The following is a 20,359-nucleotide window of genomic DNA, read 5'->3' as shown; positions in this document are numbered from 1 at the left end:
TGCCATTTTGTTATTTGTTCTTTTTATATCTGGAGACCCTTTGGCTATAAGTGAGGGGCTTAGGGACAGAGCTTACACTCTGTAGGAGCCAGTAGAGAACATAGCACCATGAATGGGGCTTAAACATGGCAACTCTGGCCTGAATTCAGGCTATCTAATAAGATTTCAGAGCACTCCAGGGATACGATTTGCATTTATATGAACTTACTGTGTTAAAGCCCTCTCAGAACATGGTCTCAAAAACATAGGGATGTGTTTTTTACCTTTGTGTTGGTCTGAGCCTGGTGTGCACTTGTGCTCTTCAGCAGAAGCTCGTTGAGCATTCATTTACCTGGCTGTGCCCCCATCCAACTTCATGACTGCCTCACCTCCACACAAGGCTGTGGGGACAGAAATCACAGGCCTTGAACTGTGGCTTTCACATTTTTTAGTTGTGAATAAGACAAATGGACAGTGATAGCTACTGTGACTTTTGAAACAAGCATATTTGTGATTTGTATTTATATCTCAGATACTTCACTCGCCAAGGTTGTCAGGCCCTGTTCTTCACTCTCTCGGGGGAGTTTTGTTCTACAGGAGAGAGAAACCAATGCCTAGAGAGCAGTGAGTTTCATCTTGGAACCTGATTTGACAGCCAGAATTTTACGTTCAGAGCTAGCATGGCCGTTCCTTGTGCCTGTGTTGTCCTGGCCAGGACTGGGGTGGCAGGGGGAGGGTGGGCGATGATTCATCCTTGAAGATACTCACAGAAGAAGGTACACTTTGCTCTGAAGAACCACACCTCCCCAAGTCAGAAGTGGTGATGAGGATTTGCATTATATTTAAATCCCTATCTAAAGCTTGACCTACTCAAGCTGTTCCATTTGAAAGAATTTTCATCTTTTTCCACAAATGCTGCTTGGAAGGACCAGTCTGCATAAAACCAATGAGCTTTAAAACCACCTGGACTCTTGACTGATTGGGGTTGTCTGTCCCCAGGGGTCATGGAATAACTAAGTGTGTTAAATCAAGCAGACCTGTACACGTGCATGATAATTTCACAGATTCTGGAGAGCAAAGTTTTGCTCCTGCCCTGGAGACCACACTGATAAGGGTTTTGTACATGCAAGTTGGGTTTCTTCCTTTGCTTTGATTGAGGTGGGGGGTGTGTGTATTAGTCAGAATTCTCCAGAGAAACAGAACCAATAGGGTATGTTTATATATAGAGAGAGATTTATTTTAAGGAATTGGCTCACATGACCATGGAGGCTGGCAATTCTGAATTCAGAGTAGGCAGGCTGAGACCCAGCAAGAGTTGATGTTGCAGCTTGAGTCCAAAGGCCCTCTGGGGGCAGAATTCAAATCCAAAGAGGACCTCGGTTTTTTCTCTTAAGGTCTTCAACTGTTTGGAAGAGGCCCACCCACACCATGGAGGGTCATCGGCTTTACTCAGAGTGTGCCCATTTAAACGTAAATCACACCTAAGAAATACCTGCACAGCAACATCTAGACTAATGTTTGACCCAAAACTGGATTATACCATAGCATAGTCAAGGTGACACATATAATTAATCATCATAGGGGGTAGTTTTTCTTTTGTATTTTAATTTGCATTTTAGGTAGTTGCCTCCTCCAACAAAGATTGGCTTCAAGGTAAGCCCCATGCAAAGGGTGGAAAGGGATTTGGGGGGGATCCCTGCCCTCTGGAACTGCCAGCTGAGCCAGGGAAGAATCAACACTGCCTACCCTCCCTCCACCAGGAAGAGGGAACACATCCTTCCACATGTCACTGCCAGACCTTGCACACAAGCACTGAGAGGCTGTGACCCTCTCAGTGGCCACAGATGGCCCCAGGTAGACCAGAGGTGGATACAGCAGAGTTAGTTCACTCCGGGAAGCCTCTGCCAGGATGGCCGAGGTCTGGGGCAGCTGCCATGGAAGATGTGACTTTCTGCCCTGCAATTCTGTGTTGACTCTGGAAGAGCTCTTGAGAAGCTCCTGGAACTCTCAGTTGTCTTGATTCTGCCTTGAGGTCAAGGCAGGAGGGAAAATGTGCTGTATTATAGGGCCTCTGGGGTGTGACTCAGCCTAGGGGTCCCCCCAGACTGGGGCAGAGGCAGCCCGGGTGCTGCGGCGCTGTGGGCCTCGGCGCGTCGTGCGGAGACACAGCCGTGCGTGCCCTTCCTGCGGACTCCGAGCGTGAAAGGCTCGAGTTCTCCCTTTTCCCGAAGGTCGGGTGCATTTCGGCAGTTAGCCCCCGTTGTGTTTTGCGCGGACGTGTTTAGGGAACTCTATGCCTCCGCAGCCTGTGATTGGCTTTACAGCGACTGGAGGCATGCAGCCCGCTGGACAGTCCCCCCCCCCGCCCCCGCACCCCGGCTCTCCCCGAGGGCCCAGCTTCCGCCGCCGGGGAGACGCGCGCGCCCAGGTCCTCTAGCCGCGGTCGGGCCAGGCTGCCTTCACACTCCTGCACGGCTCTCCGGGCCTTACAGGCGGCCGGTTCCCTGCCTTTTCCCGGCCTTCTGCCCCTTCTGTCCCCTCAGTCAGCAGCTCTCAGGAAGGGGTGGGGGAGGGCAGCGCCCACCCAACGCACCACGGTCCCAGCGGCAGCCCGAGCTGGTGCTTCCCAGCTTCCGAGCGCCTCAGGTTGCTTGAAGAAGTTAATTATGTACACTTACCAGTATTTCTCCTTTCATCTTTTATCTGCTTCTTTGTTAGCTCCCCCCCCCCCCCCGTCCACACACACACACACACACACACACACACACACACACACACACACACACACACACACACACACACACACACACACACACAAGGGCAGAGGTGATTTTGGGAATCGCAGCATTTCAGGGCCCAGTCATTGTCGACTGCTCACTTCATCCCTAAAAGGGCTCCTTGCGTGTGCCCTGGTGGGTGTCTCTGTCCATACGCGCTGGATAAGGCATGAAGTGCGCACAGTCTGTAATAGCTAGAGAGCTTGAAAAGATGCGGGAGGCAGCCCTGAATTTGCCGGTTGGTTGTGGCGGCCTTGTGCCAGTTGTAGAACTCCCCATGCCACACGCTTGGGGCCAGGCTGGTGAACTGTAGTGGGCCTGCGCTTGCCTGGGGCCGCAGGTCCTCCTGCCTTTCTGCGTGCCTGGCATCTTTGCAGGAACGAACCCTTTTGAAAGGTTTGTATGTTAGCTAGGGCTCCTGCATCAAGGTACCACAGACTGAGGGGCTTAAACAGTGGATATTTATTTCCTTGCGGTTCTGGAGGCTGGAAGTCCAAGATCAGGGTGTCAGCAGCGTTGGTTCTTTCTGAGGCCTCTGTCCTTGGCGTGTAGATGGCCACTTTCCCACTGTGTCTTCACATGGTCTTCCTTCTGTGCCTGTGTGTGTCCTGATCTCCCCTTCTCGTAAAGGGCACCAGTCACATTGGATTAGGACCCACCCTGTGACCTCATTTTACTAATTACCTCTGTACATCTCCAAATGTAGTCAGTCTGAGGTACTAAGAGTTGGGACCTGGAAGGGGGACGCAATTCAGCCCCTAGCAGTTCATTTAGTTACAGTGATGAGGTGCCTGTGAGCCATTGGTTCTTGCTGCTCCTTGAGGACCTGGCAAGGAGGCGGGAGAAGATGTGTAGCTATCAGGGAGGCTTAGTTCCTCGTCCTCGTGAGGCAGAAATACAGACACTCCAGCGTTTTCTTCTATCGCTTCAAAGGATTATATGGTCCACCCTGTGTCGGAGACTACTGCCCTAAAACGTTTTCTCAAAGTGTGGGCCAGAGACTCCAACCTCAGAATCAAGGGGTGTGTGTGGGCCGGGCATTAAACATGCAGGTGCCCACGGCACTCAGCTCCACCAAGTCAGGACAAGGTGTGAGAGAGCATTTGCGCCGATCTCTGGTGATTGTCCGTTTCAGTTACAGCCAGCTCATACCCCTGGGGTGCTGGGCAGCAGGAGTCCACTTTCAGGATTTTATGGTACTCTGAATAAAGCACAGGCAGACATCATTTAATTGCTCTTTGCTTTCTTGCACTTCACAGATAGTACATTTTTTACAAATTGAAAGTTTGTGGTAACCCTACATCAAGCAAGTCTGTTGGTGCTATTTTTCCTTCAGCATTTGCTAACTTCGTGTCTTTGTGTCACATGTTGGTAATTCTTGCAATATTTTAAACTTTTAAATTATTTTTATATTTGGTATGGTGATCTATGGTCAGTGATCTTTGATGTTACTATGACTTGCTGCAGACTCAGATGATGGTTAGCATTTTTTAGCAACAACATTTTTTAATTAAGGTATGCACATTGCATTTGGTTTTTGAAGAGTTGATAGCCATTATTTAGTCTCTCGATGCCAAGTAATTCTGAGCCGCTTTTATATTACCACAACGGCATGCTTTTCAAAACACATTTCTAGCACCCTTATTGTTTTCCCTCCAGTATTGTCATCAAATACTCCTGGTTGACATTCCTATGGGACTCTTGGCCTGTCGTCTCTGCTATCACACATTATTTCCAACTCAAAAGCAATACTAAAATACAGTGAATTTCCAGTCTTGACAAATACCACTGTCAAAAATACAGTCTTGAGTTTCTTGTGCACAATGTTAAATAAAAATATTCTACTATTTACCTAAAAGCATGGCAGAGTTTGAATGGTGGCAAAAGGGATATGGGACATTTGGGGCAGCAGCAGCATGAATCAATCACATAGTAGAGAATGATAATAAAAACACTAGCTAGTAGTTATTAAGCACTTTTGTGTATTCGCCACTGTTATTTAGACCAAGTCTGTACATTGTGTTTTTTTTTTTTTTTTTGCGGTACGCGGGCCTCTCACTGTTGTGGCCTCTCCCATTGTGGAGCACACGCGCAGGCTCAGCGGCCATGGCTCACGGGCCTAGCTGCTCCACGGCATGTGGGATCTTCCCGGACCGGGGCACGAACCCGTGTCCCCTGCATCGGCAGGCGGACTCTCAACCACTGTGCCACCAGGGAAGCCCTGTACCTTGTTTTTAAGAAATAATGCTATTGCACACTTAATAGACTACAGTATAGTGTAAACATAACTTTATATGGTCTGGGAAACCAAAAACCTTTATTTGCTTTATTGTGATGGTCTGTAACTGAACCTGCAGTATTGCTGAGGTATGCGTGTACTCACCCTATCAGCTTTGTAGTAGCCTGAAAATGTTTGTTTGCAAAAACTCTTACCTCTTGATGACTTTTTAATTACCACGGGGGCGGGGGTGGGGTGGGGTGGGGGGGAAAAGATGTAGACAATTAGAACTATTCAGGAAGGAACTTTAAATAGGTGGCCTTTGGGCCCGGTGGCTGCAGGCAGAGCTACTAGCTGCTGCCTAACCCCCAATCACTGACAAGGCAGTGATTACACATTTTAGCTCAGTCTGAAACCTGAAATCTCACATATATGTATATTAAACTGTTCGTTGTGGGCAATTCCTTAATGTGCAGAGGCACGGAAAATATTGAATAGTGTATGAACCCTCAACAGTGGTCTGGGCTCACCTGTAACCCCTGCCCACACTGTGCTGTTGTGAAGCAAGTCCCAGGAGCACTGTCTCACCTGAGTCATAAACAAACACTTCATTCAGTACATGTCTCCAAGAGAGAGGAGTTCTACTTAAAAACATGAATGCTCTTGGAGTTTTGCTGCTTTTTTCTGGGCCAGAGGTGGAAATGGTTTTGCGTTTTTAAAGACCTCTCGCTATTTTGTGTAAGCTGGTTTCTTCAGATCCTAAAAATCTGGGAAGTGTAAAATTATTAAGTAATTGAAGCTAAACATTTGGAGTGTATATATATTTTAAACAAAGCCCACCATTCTGCAGTGGTCTGAAGCATTTGATTATAGAACGAAAATGATCACTGCTGAGGGCTGATTTGCCTGAGGACGCGTGGTCCCTGGCCCAGATCTCCGATAGGTCTGTCAGAAGCTTTCTTTAGGAGTGCAGGACTCTGGGCAGACAACAGGGATTTCCAAGGCAGTTGATCTGATCGGAAAGATGCGTTTCACTCTGTGGTGGACGCAGGTGTGTAACCTGCTCTGCGTCACAGCAGTGAGGCTCACCGAAACACCTGCAGTCACGGACGCATCTGTTTTCAACGTTTTTCATTCCCTTTCCCTTATGTTCACAAAAAGTTTTCAGAGAGATATTCCATTTTTTACTCTTTTTAAATAATTTCAACCTTACAAAAATTGCAAAAATAAAAATAATACAAAGAACACACGACAAAACTCTTTTACATCAATTTGAGGCCTTTCATCCCCCAGTGCCTGTGTGTATTTCCTAAGGATAAGGATATTCTCTTACATACCCACAGAACAATGACCAACCCTGGCCCTTTATAGAAAATGTTTGCTAATCCCTGTCCTAGAGAATCCATTGCACATATTTAATGTGCAAGAATTTTCCTCACAGTTTACAATAAGAAACACCCCGTTATAGGGAGCTTCAGGAGACAGCACACAGACTAGTTCATTCGCTCAGTGGAATAGTACGCATCTGTCAAAACAGCACTTCAGAGCAGCATGTGACAGTGTGTGGATGCCTCTTAGTAATAGCAGTGAAAAAAGTGCGTCAGGCAATTACGTATATTGATAGCATAATATCCCTTTTATAAAGACTGAATTTTAAAAGTGCCTTTTTGAGAATATGTATAGATGAGGTGCAGCTTGTACAAAAGAAGGCAGGGGATTGATGCCCAGGTGGAATTTGCTGTATATCACAGGCAGGACCCTGGCTTTTGTTGTGGACAGGTGGTTCACCTGTCTTTATGGCATCATTTTAACATAACAAGGTGAGAACGGGCCAGGGTCTAGGAACTATTATGCATCTGAGGTCCAACAAAAAAATTCCTAACATCAATCAGTTACTGAACTTTTTATGGATCTCAATATTACTTTTAAGTTAATTCTTTGAGATTACCTGCTGCCTCAGAACTGTTTCTCAGATGGGCGATTGTTTGACTTCTGACAGAGGGTCAGCAGTTTGCTCAGGCGGGGGCTGTGCATTAGAAACTGCTCCCTTCCCTGGTTGGGGCTGGCACAGTTCTTCCTACTTGGGTGGGGCTGGCACAGTTCTTCCTACTTGGTACATTTATAAGTGAAAGAGGGAATTCCAAAGGCAAAAGGCTGAAAAGTTGATATGGTAAAAATTTTAAACTGAGGTTTCAAAGAAAAAAGTAAGTGACATAAGAAGGCAAGTAGTGTGACCTGGGAAAATTTTTTGTAGCAACTTTCACACAGTTTTAATGTCTTTAATAAAGAGGTATCGTTGAATACTTGACATTGATGAGGAAAATACCGAGATTTCAAAGGACAAAATAACAAGAAAACCAAGCTGGCAAGTCACAAAAGAAAGAAAAAAAAGGGTTACTGTATAAAAATTTGTTCAACTTTAATAAGAATAAAAGTAATGCAAATTAAAAGAACATTTAGATGCGGTTCCACTTATTAAATTGTAAAAATGCAAGTGATCCCTGGATGTTGTGATGAGGTGCCATGCCGGTGTCTGTGGGACCCTGTGGGAGGGCACCTCACCTGAATCCACCTGTAACTTTTTAAAAATTGAGAAATAATTGACATACATTATGTTAGTTTCAGATATAATGATTTGATATCTGGATATATTGTGAAACGATCACCACAGCATGTCTGGTTAACATCCATCACTTTACATAGTCACAAAAAATTTTTCTCTTGTGATGAGAACTTTTAAGATCTGTTTTCTTAGCGACCTTCAAATATGCAATACAGTGTTATTTACTGTAGTCACCATGCTGTACATTACATCCCCATGACTTATTTATTTTATAACTGGGAGTTTGTACCTTTTGACCACCTTTACCCAGTTCTCTCACTCCCTGCCTCTCACACCACCAAGCTATTCTCTATCTATGAGTTTTGTTTCCTTCCTTCCTCCCTCCCTTCCTTCCTTCCTTCCTTCCTTCCTTCCTTCCTTCCTTCCTTCCTTCCTTCCTTCCTTCCTTCCTTCCTTCCTTCCTCCCTCCCTCCCTCCCTCCCTGCCTCCCATCCCTCCCTCCCTCCCTGCCTTCCCTCCTTCCTTCCTTCCTCCCTCCCTTCCCTCCCTCCCTCCTTTCCTTCCTTCCTTCCTTCCTCCCTCCCTCCCTCTCATCCTCCCTCCCTGCCTTCCTTCCTTCCTTCCTCCCTCCCTTTCTTTTTAAGATTCCACATACAAGTGAGATAATACAGTATTTGTCTTGCTCTGCCTAACTTATTTCACTTAGCATAATACATGTCTTGGCTACTGTAAATAATACTACAGTGAATATGGGGTGCAGATATCTTTTTGAATTAGTGATTTTGTTTCCTTTGGATAAATGGCCAGAAGTGGGATTGATGGATCATCTCCTGCAGCTGTGAAGACATTCATGCGATTTAAGAATCCCCTCCTGGGACGTGCTGCCGAGGAAGTCATCTGGAAACACCGTCGTCCCTCGCTATCCGCCGGGGGTTCGTTCCAGGAGCTCCCGTGGATACCAAAATCCACAGATGCTCAAGTCACTTATATGAGATGGAAGTTGTACCATGAATACAGTCAGTGTACCGTATCCCCAGGTTTTGCATCTGTGGATACAGAGGACCGATTATACTGGACCTTTCTGCCCAGATACGGTCATCTTAGGCTTTTCTCTAGAAGGTAAAAATTTGTTAAAAGGCTCACATGAAGGGAAGGCTTAGAAGGACTGCTGGGTCGGAGTTCTCGGTGAGCATTTATGAGGCTGTGTAAGCAAGGATGAGGCCACCTTCCGGTATGGAGTGGCGCTGGTGATGGAGCCTGGGCAGGCAGCGTCCAGGTCTGTGTGCGGGGGCCCAGGCCTTCCCTGCGGTGAGCTGGGGAAGTGTCCGCCCCGGCATGCTTGTGTGCAGGCTCACTCTCCCTCTTTCTGGGGCAGGAAGCGGCCCCGGAGTCACGGTGGATGGAGAGCCCCCAGCCTAGTCGGGAGGTTGGTGGCACCCTCTCCATGGTGTGACCACCCCCCAGTGCCAGAGACCGCCGAGCTTGGCTCCATCCTAGAAGGAACACGCTGAGCTGCTACTGTCATCTCCCCTCGTGTCTTAAACATGCACTGGATTCTGTGTGAAAGATGAAGACCACCGGAGTCACAAAGAAATGGTCAGGCATTAGTAGACCAGAGGGATCCCAGACCTTGGGGGAAAACAAGCCCCCCCCCTGCCGCCCCAGGAGAACCCACCCCATACCAACCTCCATCCCACAGCAGTGCGTCCAGCTCTGTGGGGCTCACCTGTGTGCTTGGTGCGTGGCCGCGCCAGCTGTGGAGCATTTCCGTTCCCCAGGGACCCGCTGGGGGTGGCGGGAGTGGCAGGGCACAGCGCAGAGGTGTCAGGCTGGGCCCGTGTGGGCGCTGTACACTGTGAGGGATTGAGACTTTACTCTGGCCTCCTAGGTCCATTTCCGTCTTTTGTTGATTGATTTATATTTGCATCAGGTTCATTTTTCATACAAATCTCAGGAGGCATCCCAGTTCGTAAAATAGATAAACACGGGGCTACTCTGCCTTGCCATCGTGGGGCACCCCGGAGTTCCAGGGAACATGGTTTGAGAACCACAGCTGTAAGCATATAAGCAGGAGAGCAATAGGATCAGAGTCCTAGTTTAAAAGGAATGAAAAAGGAGCGTGCAGGCTTGAGGGTGGCATAGGAGCTCTGGGTTAGGAAGAGGCCGGGCAGGTCGCCCGGGGAGGAGGCGTTCAGGAGGCAGAGACACCGCTGTGTCTTGGGAAGACCCTGTCCCAGGTCTGCAGACTGAGGCTGAGGGCACAGGAGAGCAGTGTCAGGAGGGAGAGGCTGACAGGCTCAAGACTCCTCTGCGGGCTCTGTCTCACACTTCACCTATTGTCATGATTTTCAAGCAAACTCGATTTTTGTTTTTCTGTTGATGCAGCAATTGTTTTGAGGTAATTGCAGAAGAGACCAGTGCTGCTTTCGAGAATGGAATCTAAAATTTTTGTGCAGTTTGCATTTCTTCAGTAGTAAAGCTGAGCAGAAGATGGTGTTTGCTTTTTAATTTTGAAGTTTTTGCCTAGAGATCATAGCAACCCCATTCTCTCTCCCCATCCCACTTGATCTGGGGAAAGAGGCTGGAGTTGGAAAAACATGTTGTTTTAAAATGCGAGAGAGAAGGGCACAGTTGAATAAAGTATGCTTCTCTTCCTCAGATGATTTATTTTACATGTGAACAGATTGCACAAAAAATTGGATGTTTGTACTTTTTTGGGAAGTACTGTTATTTGTATATATAGAAGAGGAAGAAAATCAATGTGCGTCCTGTGCATGTTAGCAGAAACATTTCGTAGTTTGTTGTGGTTTGGTTATGCTGTGGGGTTTGACAAGTGAAATACTGTCTAGTTGTAAAGTAAAAAATATTACAAGTTTGGAGATGCTGAGGAGACCCAACACCCTCGTGGCTCAGGTCACGTGGGCTTGAAGGGTGGCATCGACACACAGGCAGTGCTGTCACTGTGGTGCCACAGTCAGGACATCTGGATGGGCATCTGAACCATGAGTTCTGCATTTTCCCTCCTGTGGTTTTGCCATGTTTTGCAACCTTGGTGTCGAGCTGCCTTGGCAGTTCTATTTTAAAGCTTACTGGGCCTGTGCAGAATGCCTGCTTGCTGGCTCTTGGCTGGGATGCACCCTCACTTAGCTTTGCGTCTGACCCCGGGCCCCGTCTGTGCTGGACGCCCTCCCTACCTGTGTGTGGCGCTCACACAGCCTCCTGCCCGCCCTGCCCTGTCTGTCTGGCCCAGCATGCCCCTGGTCTCCAGTTCCTGGCCCATGGGTTGGCATCCCCCTGCTTCAGCCCTTTCTCGGGGCATCCAGTTGCCAGCTCCTGCTGCCTGACCCTCCAGGGCCTCAGGGTCAATTTTTAGTCCCATTTATGAGCTGGGTCCACATCCTACCCCCGCCCCCAGTCTGGTTCCCAGCCGCTGGAAGCCTACTGTTTATTAATAGGCACATACCTAGTGTAACAGTTTTCATTTCATTTCTGTTTTCATGGACAGTAAATTAAGACCTTGCCTTGACGAAAGTGATCGATTCTCTGAAACTGTGTGCCAAGTTCTTTTACGGGTGTGTAAGACCAGTTGGATTTAAATGCTTGATTTGTGGAAGATTTAAATTCAGCTGCTTTTGGGAGCAGAAGTAACCAGAAACCGAGTTTGCTTGCTTAACTGCTTGTTTTGAGCTGTTTCTCTTAGTGTTTTTAACCCAGCCTTCTAAATGGTCGCCCTCCTCGAGCTGATGTCCCTTCACCACTGGGCTCCACCCTTTTTGCTATTTATTTTTTCCTTTTTGCTATTTATTTATTCTTGCTCTTTGTTTTTACCTTAACCGCTGACAGATGAATGTTCTCTTCCAAATACATGCAAGTTATTCAGCCAGAAAGTGTTTTAGCTGTTTTTTGTTTCCAGAGCAGTACTAGAGGTATAGATGGTCATAGAAAATAAATACATCTCCACGGTGATAGAAGTTTATCCTCTAACCTGGCAAAACACAAGGCCCCCCTCCGTGGCCCATGTCCTGTACCAGGCTGGTCCCCACAGGCAGTGCGGACTGAGGTTGTCTGGGCCTGGAGGAGGCCTTGTGTGTGGTTGGCAGAGGTGCATCAAGGGTCTGAACCAGGCCTGGATCCTTCAGGAGTGGATGCCTCCGGACACTGCACTCTCTGGGGCCTTCACAGGGAGTCTGGACCGTGGACTCCTGAGGGCGCCCCTCCTCACTACCCCCACCATCTGTCCTTGCGCCTCACCTTAGATGTCTGTCTCCCAAGGTACCTTTCTTGTCTTGCGCTTTTGTTTCATCTTGTCTCTGCAGCCAGTGTTCTGATGGGGAGCCTGTGTTCTCCCAGTGATCTTGGGTTATTGAAAACAAACACACACACACACACACACACACACACACACATACTTTTTTTCTCTTTTCCTTTTAATCTCTTGGTGCCACCCATGCTACCAGGTTGAAAATTAGTCTCTCCGCTTTAATTTCTATTAATTCTCTGCAGCCTAGCCTAAGTGTTCTTTTTTTATTTTTTAAAATTGTTGAATTATGTAAGGACTCGTTGTCTATTATTACCTTTTAACTGAACTGCCGGCAAACAGAGGAGGCTTCCCTTTCGTCCTGCACAGAAACAGGGAAAACGATCAGATCATATTCTCATTCAACAACAAAAGTCCTGTTATCTGCTGTTCTCGGTTTTGAATTGTGTGGTGGCTGCTGTGATTCACAGAAACCAACCTACCTTCTCCCTGGGCTGTTCACCGCAGCCCTTCCCCATTCCCAGCGCTGTTCTCTCGACCCCAACAGCTGCTCTGGGGTTCGGGCTCTCGCTGCCCCTCTCCTGCCCTCAGGCCTGGCCGGCGTCTCTACCGCTGTAATCTGCCTGTGTCCTCGGCCCAGGTGCACACGGCGCCTGGCGCTGGGGTCACGTTGGCTCTGCCCTGCTCTGTGGCTGTGCGACTCTGTGCATTGCCCTGATCATCTGTCAGAGTGTGACGACCCCACCCTGAGGGTGACTGTGCGGATGACTTGTTGGGAAGTTGTAGGGTGATCTAGGCTGAGGGGTGGACGGTGCCACGTTGGGGAGAAAGGGGGGCAGCAGCCATGGGGTCTCTAGCCCGGCACTGGGAACCTTGACCTCCTGCCCACCTGAGGTTGCCTGACCCCCATCTGTGGTCCCCTGAGCCCACTTGGGGTTCTCTGATGCCTGCCTGTGGTGGCCACCTGAGGTTCAAAGGGTGTCTTCCTTGGGCCTTGGCTCTGGTCACACATCGGCTCCAAGTTCAGGAAGGGTGCCCCCAGCTCGCTCTGCTTGTGAGCTACGCCAGAAGCATTGTCTAGGTGCTGGTCCTGGGTGGAGTGGGGTTGGGTGCCCCTCCATGAAGGGGTCCATGTCATGGCAGGAGACGGGAGGTCCCCTTACGGAGGCAGGATTTCAAAGACCCTGCCCTGCACAGAACTGAGCCTGAGTTTCGGTTGCAGGATGGTGTGTCAGCTGAGTCAGAAGAGGCCCCTGGACCCTGGGAGCCCCTCACCCAAGGGCAGGGGCCGGGGAGCATAGGAGGAGGAAGCAGCTGGGCCCCGGGGTCTCGCTGGCTATGAGTGTTGCGGTATGTCACAGCACAGCATCCCTGCATCTCGGCCCTACCGGGGAAGCTCGCCCACTCTCCGCCTCTCCAGCTCAGAGGCGTGGGCACACCGTCTGAGTGCTAGGGCCCTGCCGTGGGGCCCCAGGACACTGCCCGTTAAAGGAACAAGCAGGGTGGGTGGTGGTGCACAGGGCGGGTGAAGTGCTACCAGCTCAGAGCTCTGGCTTCCCACTCGCCCACCCTACCTGTGAGGAAGTTGCTGAGGAACTGTCCAGAGTATGCGTGTCCCCTGAGCCCTGGGGATCCCTTAGTCAGGGACACTCCAGCAGCAGCAAAGTGAGATCAGCATGTCTTTTTTTTTGGCTGCACCGTGCGGCATACAGGATCTTAGTTCCCCCTACCAGGGATCGAACCCGTGCCCCCTGCAGTGGGAGCGCGGAGTCTTAACCACTGGACCGCCAGGGATGTCCCAGTGTGTCCTTTTTTGAAATCTTTATTTTAAAAACTCGTAACTTGTTCATAGCTTGTTAAAAGAAAGTTCCGCTGACATATTTAAATTCATCTTGATAACTTGACAAGCCGTAGGGATCAGAAACAGGGTTAGGAACTACTGCTGAAAGGAATCAGTCAAGGAAGAAAAAGCCTGGCTTTTATGTTGTTGGGTGGACAACGTCTGTTTGCAGTTGTTTCACCCCCAGGGGGAGGAAGGATGGGTGTTGGGGGCGGTCACAGACCAGAAGTGCTGATGCTGGTACTTTCAGACTGAGGCCCGAGTGGGTCAGCTGGTTTTTGCTCTCAGCAGTCTTTTTCTGCATCGAGCCTGTATTGTTTTATGATCAGAAAAAACACCAGCATGGGGATGGTTTTCGTGGCCAGTCAGAAGAAGGGTGTAGGGACCCTGTCTGGGAGATTCTGCTCTACCCGACCTTGGCTGTGTTAGTCTGGGCAGCTTAGGCAGACTCCCTCACAGTGCTGGAGGCTGGAAGTCTGAGATCAAGGTGTCGGCAGGGCTGCTTCCCTCCGAGGCGCCTCTCCTTGGCTTGCAGACGGCCGCCTTCTCGCCGTGTCCTCACGTGGCCTCCCCTCTGTGCCTGTGGTCACATACCACCCTGCTGTGACCAGGCCCCAAGCTGTGGAGCCGCATGAGCTCCTTTGAGCTGAGCCAGAGGAGACAGAAATGTAATCAAGTTGTTAAACCGTAAGCTCCCGCATGGCCGCACGGGCAGGTTTGAGTGCGTTCCAAATGTGTTACTTTAGTTACGCTCTTGGGCTTTGGCACCAGTGGAAGCCCGCTGCAAAGGCATGTGGGTCCTTCAGATGTGGTTGAGGCTCTGCCCCAGGGCCTTGCAGTGACCAGACACACAAGGCCCCTGTGTCGTGCTGGGAAGGAACCCCAGTGGGCCCGACGTGAGGCTGGGAGGAGGGGCCGGCGAGGCTCTGGGTCTGGGTGGCAGCAGGCACAGGGAGGGAGCGTGGGCCACCCCGATGAGGGGCGGCCGTTAGAGATAGAGAAAAGTAAATGGATTTAAAGGGAATTCTGAGCTGTCAAAGAAGAAGGCGAGATGGAGACTGGGGACTTGAACTCGGAACGGGCAGTTCCAGGTTTCCTCAACAGGTGAGGCAGAGGCCGGGCAGACGTGCATTTGTGGAAGATGCACAGGTTGGAGAGTCGCGGGGGTGCCCGTGGCCCTGGAATTGGGTGTTTGTAGGGGGTGTTCCTGACCGAAAAACATGGGGAGGAAAATGCAGCAAATAAGAGAGAGCCTCCGTGAGTGACGGCAGGGCCTTGACCCGTAGTCCACATGAAGCTTAAAAGATGCTATGAAAGAATGTTCAACAACGTCAACGTTTTTTGGAAGTTGGAAGGGAAAAGTAGCTTACAAAAGAGCTTCTATCATCTTGTTTCTGTGAGAAATCCGGGGATTGTGGATAATTTCTTTTACCTTTCTGTATTTTCTGATTTATCTACAATAAATATTGCTAATGTTTTGCTCCTAATTTTTTTTTTTTTTTTTGCTGTACGCGGGCCTCTCACTGTTGCGGCCTCTCCCGTTGCGGAGCACAGGCTCCGGACGTGCAGGCTCAGCGTCCATGGCTCATGGGCCCAGCTGCTCCGCGGCATGTGGGATCTTCCCGGACTGGGGCACGAACCCATGTCCCCTGCATCGGCAGGCAGACTCTCAACCACTGCGCCACCAGAGAAGCCCACTCCTAATTTTTTAATTGTAGTAAAATATACATAACATATAAAATTTGCCATTTGAAACATTCACACTGTTGTGCAACCATCACCACCGTCCATCTCCAGAACTTTCCCCATCTTCCCAAACTGGAACTCTATGCCCATTAGACAGTAACTCCCCAGTCCCCGCCCCTCCAACCCCTTGGTAACCACCGTTTTACTTTCCTTCTATGAATTTAGCTCCTCTCATGTGAGTGGAATCGTGCAGTATTTGTCTGCTTGTGACTAGCTTATTTCCCTTAGCGTGTCTTCAGGGTTCATTCATGTTGTAGCATGTGTCAGAATTTCCTTCCTTATTAAGACCAGATAATATTCCACTGTATATATAAAACACAACAAAGAAAAATATCCTTACACATTGATTGGAAATAAGTTGAACATTTGACATTTTTCCTAGGATGTGACCCGTGTGTGTCACGGAGGCTTTCTGCAACCCTCCTGCACCAGTTCCGTACCTGGGTTCTCCTGGACTGTCCTGGGCAGAGGTGGGGGAGGGAGGGCGTCCCGCAGGCACTGGGCAGACAGCCAGGGCGGCCTGTCATGTGAGCTGTGTGGCTGTCCCAGGGTGGTTGGCCCGACCAGTTTTTCTCGTTGACCCGCGGGGGTGGGAGGCACAGAGGTGAGGCCAAGCAGCCCTGAGGGGCCGCAAGATCATTGCAGGGCAGCCTGGCCCCTTGGAGGCCATCAGCTTTGAGGTGCCGTGTGTGGGCACCACTGGAGCCCCGCACTGGCTCTGCAAGGCAGTGACCAGGTTGAGGACGTGGCGCTATGCATCCCCTGTCCTGGGCGTGTGTCTTTTCTTGAGCATGTGGAACAGGAAGTTGTGATGATAGAAGGAAGTTGGTAATGGAAGGAAAAAGTTTTCATTATTTTGAAAAATATCTGCTACATTTAAAATTCGTAGTTAGCACTGTGCTGTCGGGAGGGGTGTTCTGTGAACCGCCGTCAGGCCCCGTCGCTCCCTTGGTGTCTGTCCTGTGTGTCCTGCTGATCTCCTGTTGCTGGCTGAGACCTGTTGTTGTCTCCAGGGTGGAGTTACTTCTCCTTTCGGTGCCATCAGCGTTTGCCTGGTTTGCACTCTCTTGTTAGTGCATCCACCCTGAGTGTGGTTCTGTCTCCTTGCTGAATGACCTTCTGTCGTTATGCAGCCCCAGTCTTTATCCCTGGTAACTTCCTGCTCTGAAGTTGGCTTTGTCTGACACTCAAGTAGTCCAGCTTCCTTTTCTTGCACAGTTTCTCTTTCCCCCTTTTACTGTCAGCCTACCTATGTCATTATGTTTTTGTTTTTGTTTTTTTGCGGTACGTGGGCCTCTCACTGCTGTGGCCTCTCCCATTGCGGAGCACAGGTTCCGGACGCGCAGGCTCAGCGGTCATGGCTCACGGGCCCAGCTGCTCCGCGGCATGTGGGATCCTCCCGGACCAGGGTACGAACCCGTGTCCCCTGCATTGGCAGGTGGATTCTTAACCACTGCGCCACCAGGGAAGCCCTAGAGGCTCTTTTTTTTTTTTTAATTTATTTTATTTTTGGCTGCATTGGGTCTTTGTTGCTGCGCGCGGGCCCTCTCCAGTTGCGGCGAGCAGGGGCTACTCCCCGTCGCGGTGCGCGGGCCTCTCATTGTGGTGGCTTCTCTTGCTGTGTAGAGCATAGGCTCTAGGCCCGCGGGCTTCAGTAGTTGTGGTTCGTAGGCTCTAGAGAGCAGACTCAGCAGCTGTGGCGCACGGGCCCAGTTGCTCCGAGGCATGTGGGAATCTTCCCGGACCAGGGCTCGAACCCGTGTCCCCTGCATTGGCAGATGGACTTCTAACCACTGCGCCACCAGGGAAGCCCCGAGGCTCTTTTTTTTTTTTTTGGCGGTGCGTGGGCCTCTCACTGTTGTGGCCTCTCCCATTGCGGAGCACAGGTTCCGGACACGCAGGCTCAGCGGCCATGGCTCACGGGCCCAGCCGCTCCGTGGCATGTGGGATCCTCCCGGACCGGGGCACGAGCCCGTGTCCCCTGCATCGGCAGGCAGGCCCCCAACCACTGTGCCACCAGGGAAGCCCCATAGTTCTCTTATATATTACGTTTCTATACACTGAATACTCCATCAGACAATATTTTCATTTTTGCTTTCAGCCACCAAACATCTTTTAAAGACCTCTAGAGGAAGCTGTCTACTCTGTTTACTCACTGTTTACCCTTTCTCTTGCTTTTGCTTTTTATGTCCCAAGTTTCCTTCTGGTATCACTTCCTTCTGAACTTGTGTTCACCTGCTGTCTATGAATCCTTTTGATTTTCCTTCATCTGATAATGTCCTTATTTCATCTTCATGACACTTCTTTTTCAACCTAAAAAGTGTCTTCTACTTCTTTAGGTCCCCCTGGTTTCTGGGGAGAGGTCGAACGTGGTCTCTAGGTCATGAGCCACTTTTCTCGGGCTCTTTTTAAGATATTTTCTTCATTGTCTATTTTTCAGCAGTGTGACTGTGATGTGTCTGGGTAGGGATTTCTTTAGTTTATCTTGTTTGGGGTCTGTTGAGCTTCTTGAATCTGCAGATCAAAGTTTTGCCACACTTGCAAAGTTTTCAGTCATGTTTTCAGCTGTTTTTCCAGCCATGCCCACTTTGCTCCCTTTCTTGCACTCTGATGAGACTGTTAGACTTTTTCTCTTGTCCCAAAGGTCCTCAAAGCTCTTCATTCTTTTCAGTCTTTTTTCTCTCTGTCATTCAGATTAGATCATTTCCATTGCTCTGTCTTCAAGTTCACTGAATCTTTCCTCTGCTTTTAAGCTCATATGGGGAGTTTTTAAAATTTCAGTATTGTATTTTTTAGTTCTGAATTTCCATTTGGTTCTTTATATCTTTATTTATTTATTTGCTGTCTTTCAGTTTTTTTGTTCAGTTCAGGAGTGCTGTTTGTTTAGAGCATTTTTATAGTAGGTGCTTTAAGTCTGGTAGATAGTTGTAGCATCTGTTATTTTGGTATTGGTATCTGTTGCTCATCTTTTCCAACAGGGGTTAAGACACTACTGGTTCTTTGCTGAGTAGTTTGGATTGCAGCTGGACATTTTGGATATTATAGTATGAGACTCTGGGTCTTGCTTAAATCCTAGGAAAATGTCGGTGTTTCCATTTCCATTTCCAAACGAGGCAAACAACCTCGTTTGATTTAGGTGCAGTTCTGACCTGCCCTCTCTGGGTTACGGTTCCGTGTCAGTTCTTTGGAGCCTCAGCCGTGCCATTGGATCTGGCCTGTGTGTGCCTCCTGGGGCTGTCTGGGACCTGGCCGTGGTCTCAGGGCTTGGGGTGTCAGGATCAGATCCACGCAGCCTGGGGGTGGGCCTGACATTCATGAGCAACTTCGCGGGCTTGCTCTTCCAAGCTTCTTCCTCTCCACACTGGCCTTGGGGCTTTCCAGGGGCCTGGGGTTCCCTTGTTGGTCCTCTAACCAGTATGCCCGGGCTTTGGAAGCCTGCCCTGCCGTACACTTCCACGCCCATGCCTTGCCTGGGGCCCAGTTGCTATAGGTGGAGCAACTGGGTGCTTCTTCCTTCAGTGTTCTTGTCCAGCCCGCTTGCTGCTCTTTCCATCTCAGAATGAACGTAGCTTCCCATGTAGCTGCCCCACGCAACCTGTCTGAGGTCAGAGCTACCCCAGGATCCTGCCAGGGGCGGAGCTGCTTGGTGTGCCCGTCTGCAGTCAGAGCTCGTCCCTGAGTCCTGTCCAGGGTCACAGCAGCACTCAGCGGAGGCAAGCTGGAGTGAGCTGACTCCTCTCTCCTGGAGCTGGCGTAGGCGTGGCAGGTGAAGTCCGTCTCTGTTGCTGTGCTTCTGTCTGGCAGCTGCAGAGTCCAGGCTCTCAGGCCTCTGCCAATAGTCCTTCCCTATTTCCTCCCCTTGGCCGCCGGCCCTCACCTCAATGGGCGCTGCAGGCTGCCCTGTATTCCTGGAGGCAGGGCTCTGGCCTCATCCATCTCTGTCCCTATTGTGTGGCCCTGCTTGGAGGACGCACCTGGGAAGCGCCACTGGCAGGGAAGCACCATCGGCCCCTGGAGGCAGACATGGTACTGGAGGAGCTGTTCCCACCTCCAGCTCAGTGAGGGGTTGCCAGTCCCTCACGGAGAGCCCTCCAGGATGGTGGCCCTGAGGTGGTAAGGTGGCAGGGGGTGATGGCACGTGTTTTGGCCCATGCGCCCTACTCCACGACCAGCAGAGGCTGTATTGTGACTCCCCTGCTGGTGAGCCTAGAGAGAGATGCCAGACCCCAGGGATGGGCCGAGACCCCTCCAGCATCCCCAGCTCCCTGAGGAGAGGGCACAGGGGAGCAGGGTGCTAAGCACCCCACCCTGGAAGGATTGGCAGGGTGCCCCTGCCCTTCCTCATGGCCTGGGGGGACTCTGTGTTTTGTCCTAGGGCAGGATGGCAGCCCAGGTGACGCTGGAGGATGCGCTGTCCAACGTGGACCTGTTGGAAGAGCTGCCTCTGCCCGACCAGCAGCCCTGCATCGAGCCCCCGCCATCCTCACTGCTCTACCAGGTGGGTGCTGGGCGGCCGCGGGATGCGTGGCCTGTGGTGCTGACCTGTACTTGATGGTTTTCTTCTTTCTTGCAGCCAAATTTCAACACTAATTTTGAAGACAGAAATGCATTTGTCACTGGCATCGCAAGATACATTGAACAAGCGACCGTCCATTCTAGCATGGTAACTCTGCGCAGTTTCCTCTGGGGGGATGGCATGTCTGAATAGCAAATGTCACTTTGGTATTATCCTGGTAGGATACATAGTGAGGAAGAAGAGAAGAAAGTGAATGAAGTGTTTTATGTTTTTTTAAAGCACTTTTTTTTTTTTTTTTTAAATTATAAGGACAATATATGCTCTTTCTGAAAACCTGGCTTCTGTGGCCCAGAGAAAAACTTTGTCAGCATTTTGAGGGAACCCATTCTCCCTCTTTTGTACTTGTACTCAAGCATACCAGGTACACACCCATATGGGATTTAGATTGCATAAATGAATTGC

At 49.9% G+C, this 20,359-nt stretch overlaps 1 protein-coding gene across 4 annotated transcripts in view; it reads left to right on the top strand.

Moving 5' to 3' along the window:
- CYFIP1 (cytoplasmic FMR1 interacting protein 1) overlaps nucleotides 1–20,359 on the top strand; it is a 93,780-nt gene that overhangs the window by 7,672 nt on the left and 65,749 nt on the right. For 2 of the 4 annotated variants that reach the window (XM_082657881.1, XM_082657884.1), the window contains exons 2-3: nucleotides 19,757–19,879; nucleotides 19,955–20,044. In XM_082657881.1, the coding sequence (XP_082514007.1) occupies nucleotides 19,763–19,879; nucleotides 19,955–20,044 (207 nt within the window). In that variant the 5' untranslated portion in view covers nucleotides 19,757–19,762. Of the gene's footprint in view, nucleotides 1–19,109; nucleotides 19,148–19,756; nucleotides 19,880–19,954; nucleotides 20,045–20,359 lie in introns of those variants that run through there. The other 2 variants (XM_082657883.1, XM_082657882.1) reach the window with 2 other exon arrangements.

Source organism: Grampus griseus, assembly GCF_964374135.1.
Source record: "Grampus griseus genome assembly, chromosome: 7".
Lineage (NCBI taxonomy): Eukaryota > Metazoa > Chordata > Mammalia > Artiodactyla > Delphinidae > Grampus > Grampus griseus.
This window is presented reverse-complemented; position numbering and strand designations above follow the sequence as displayed.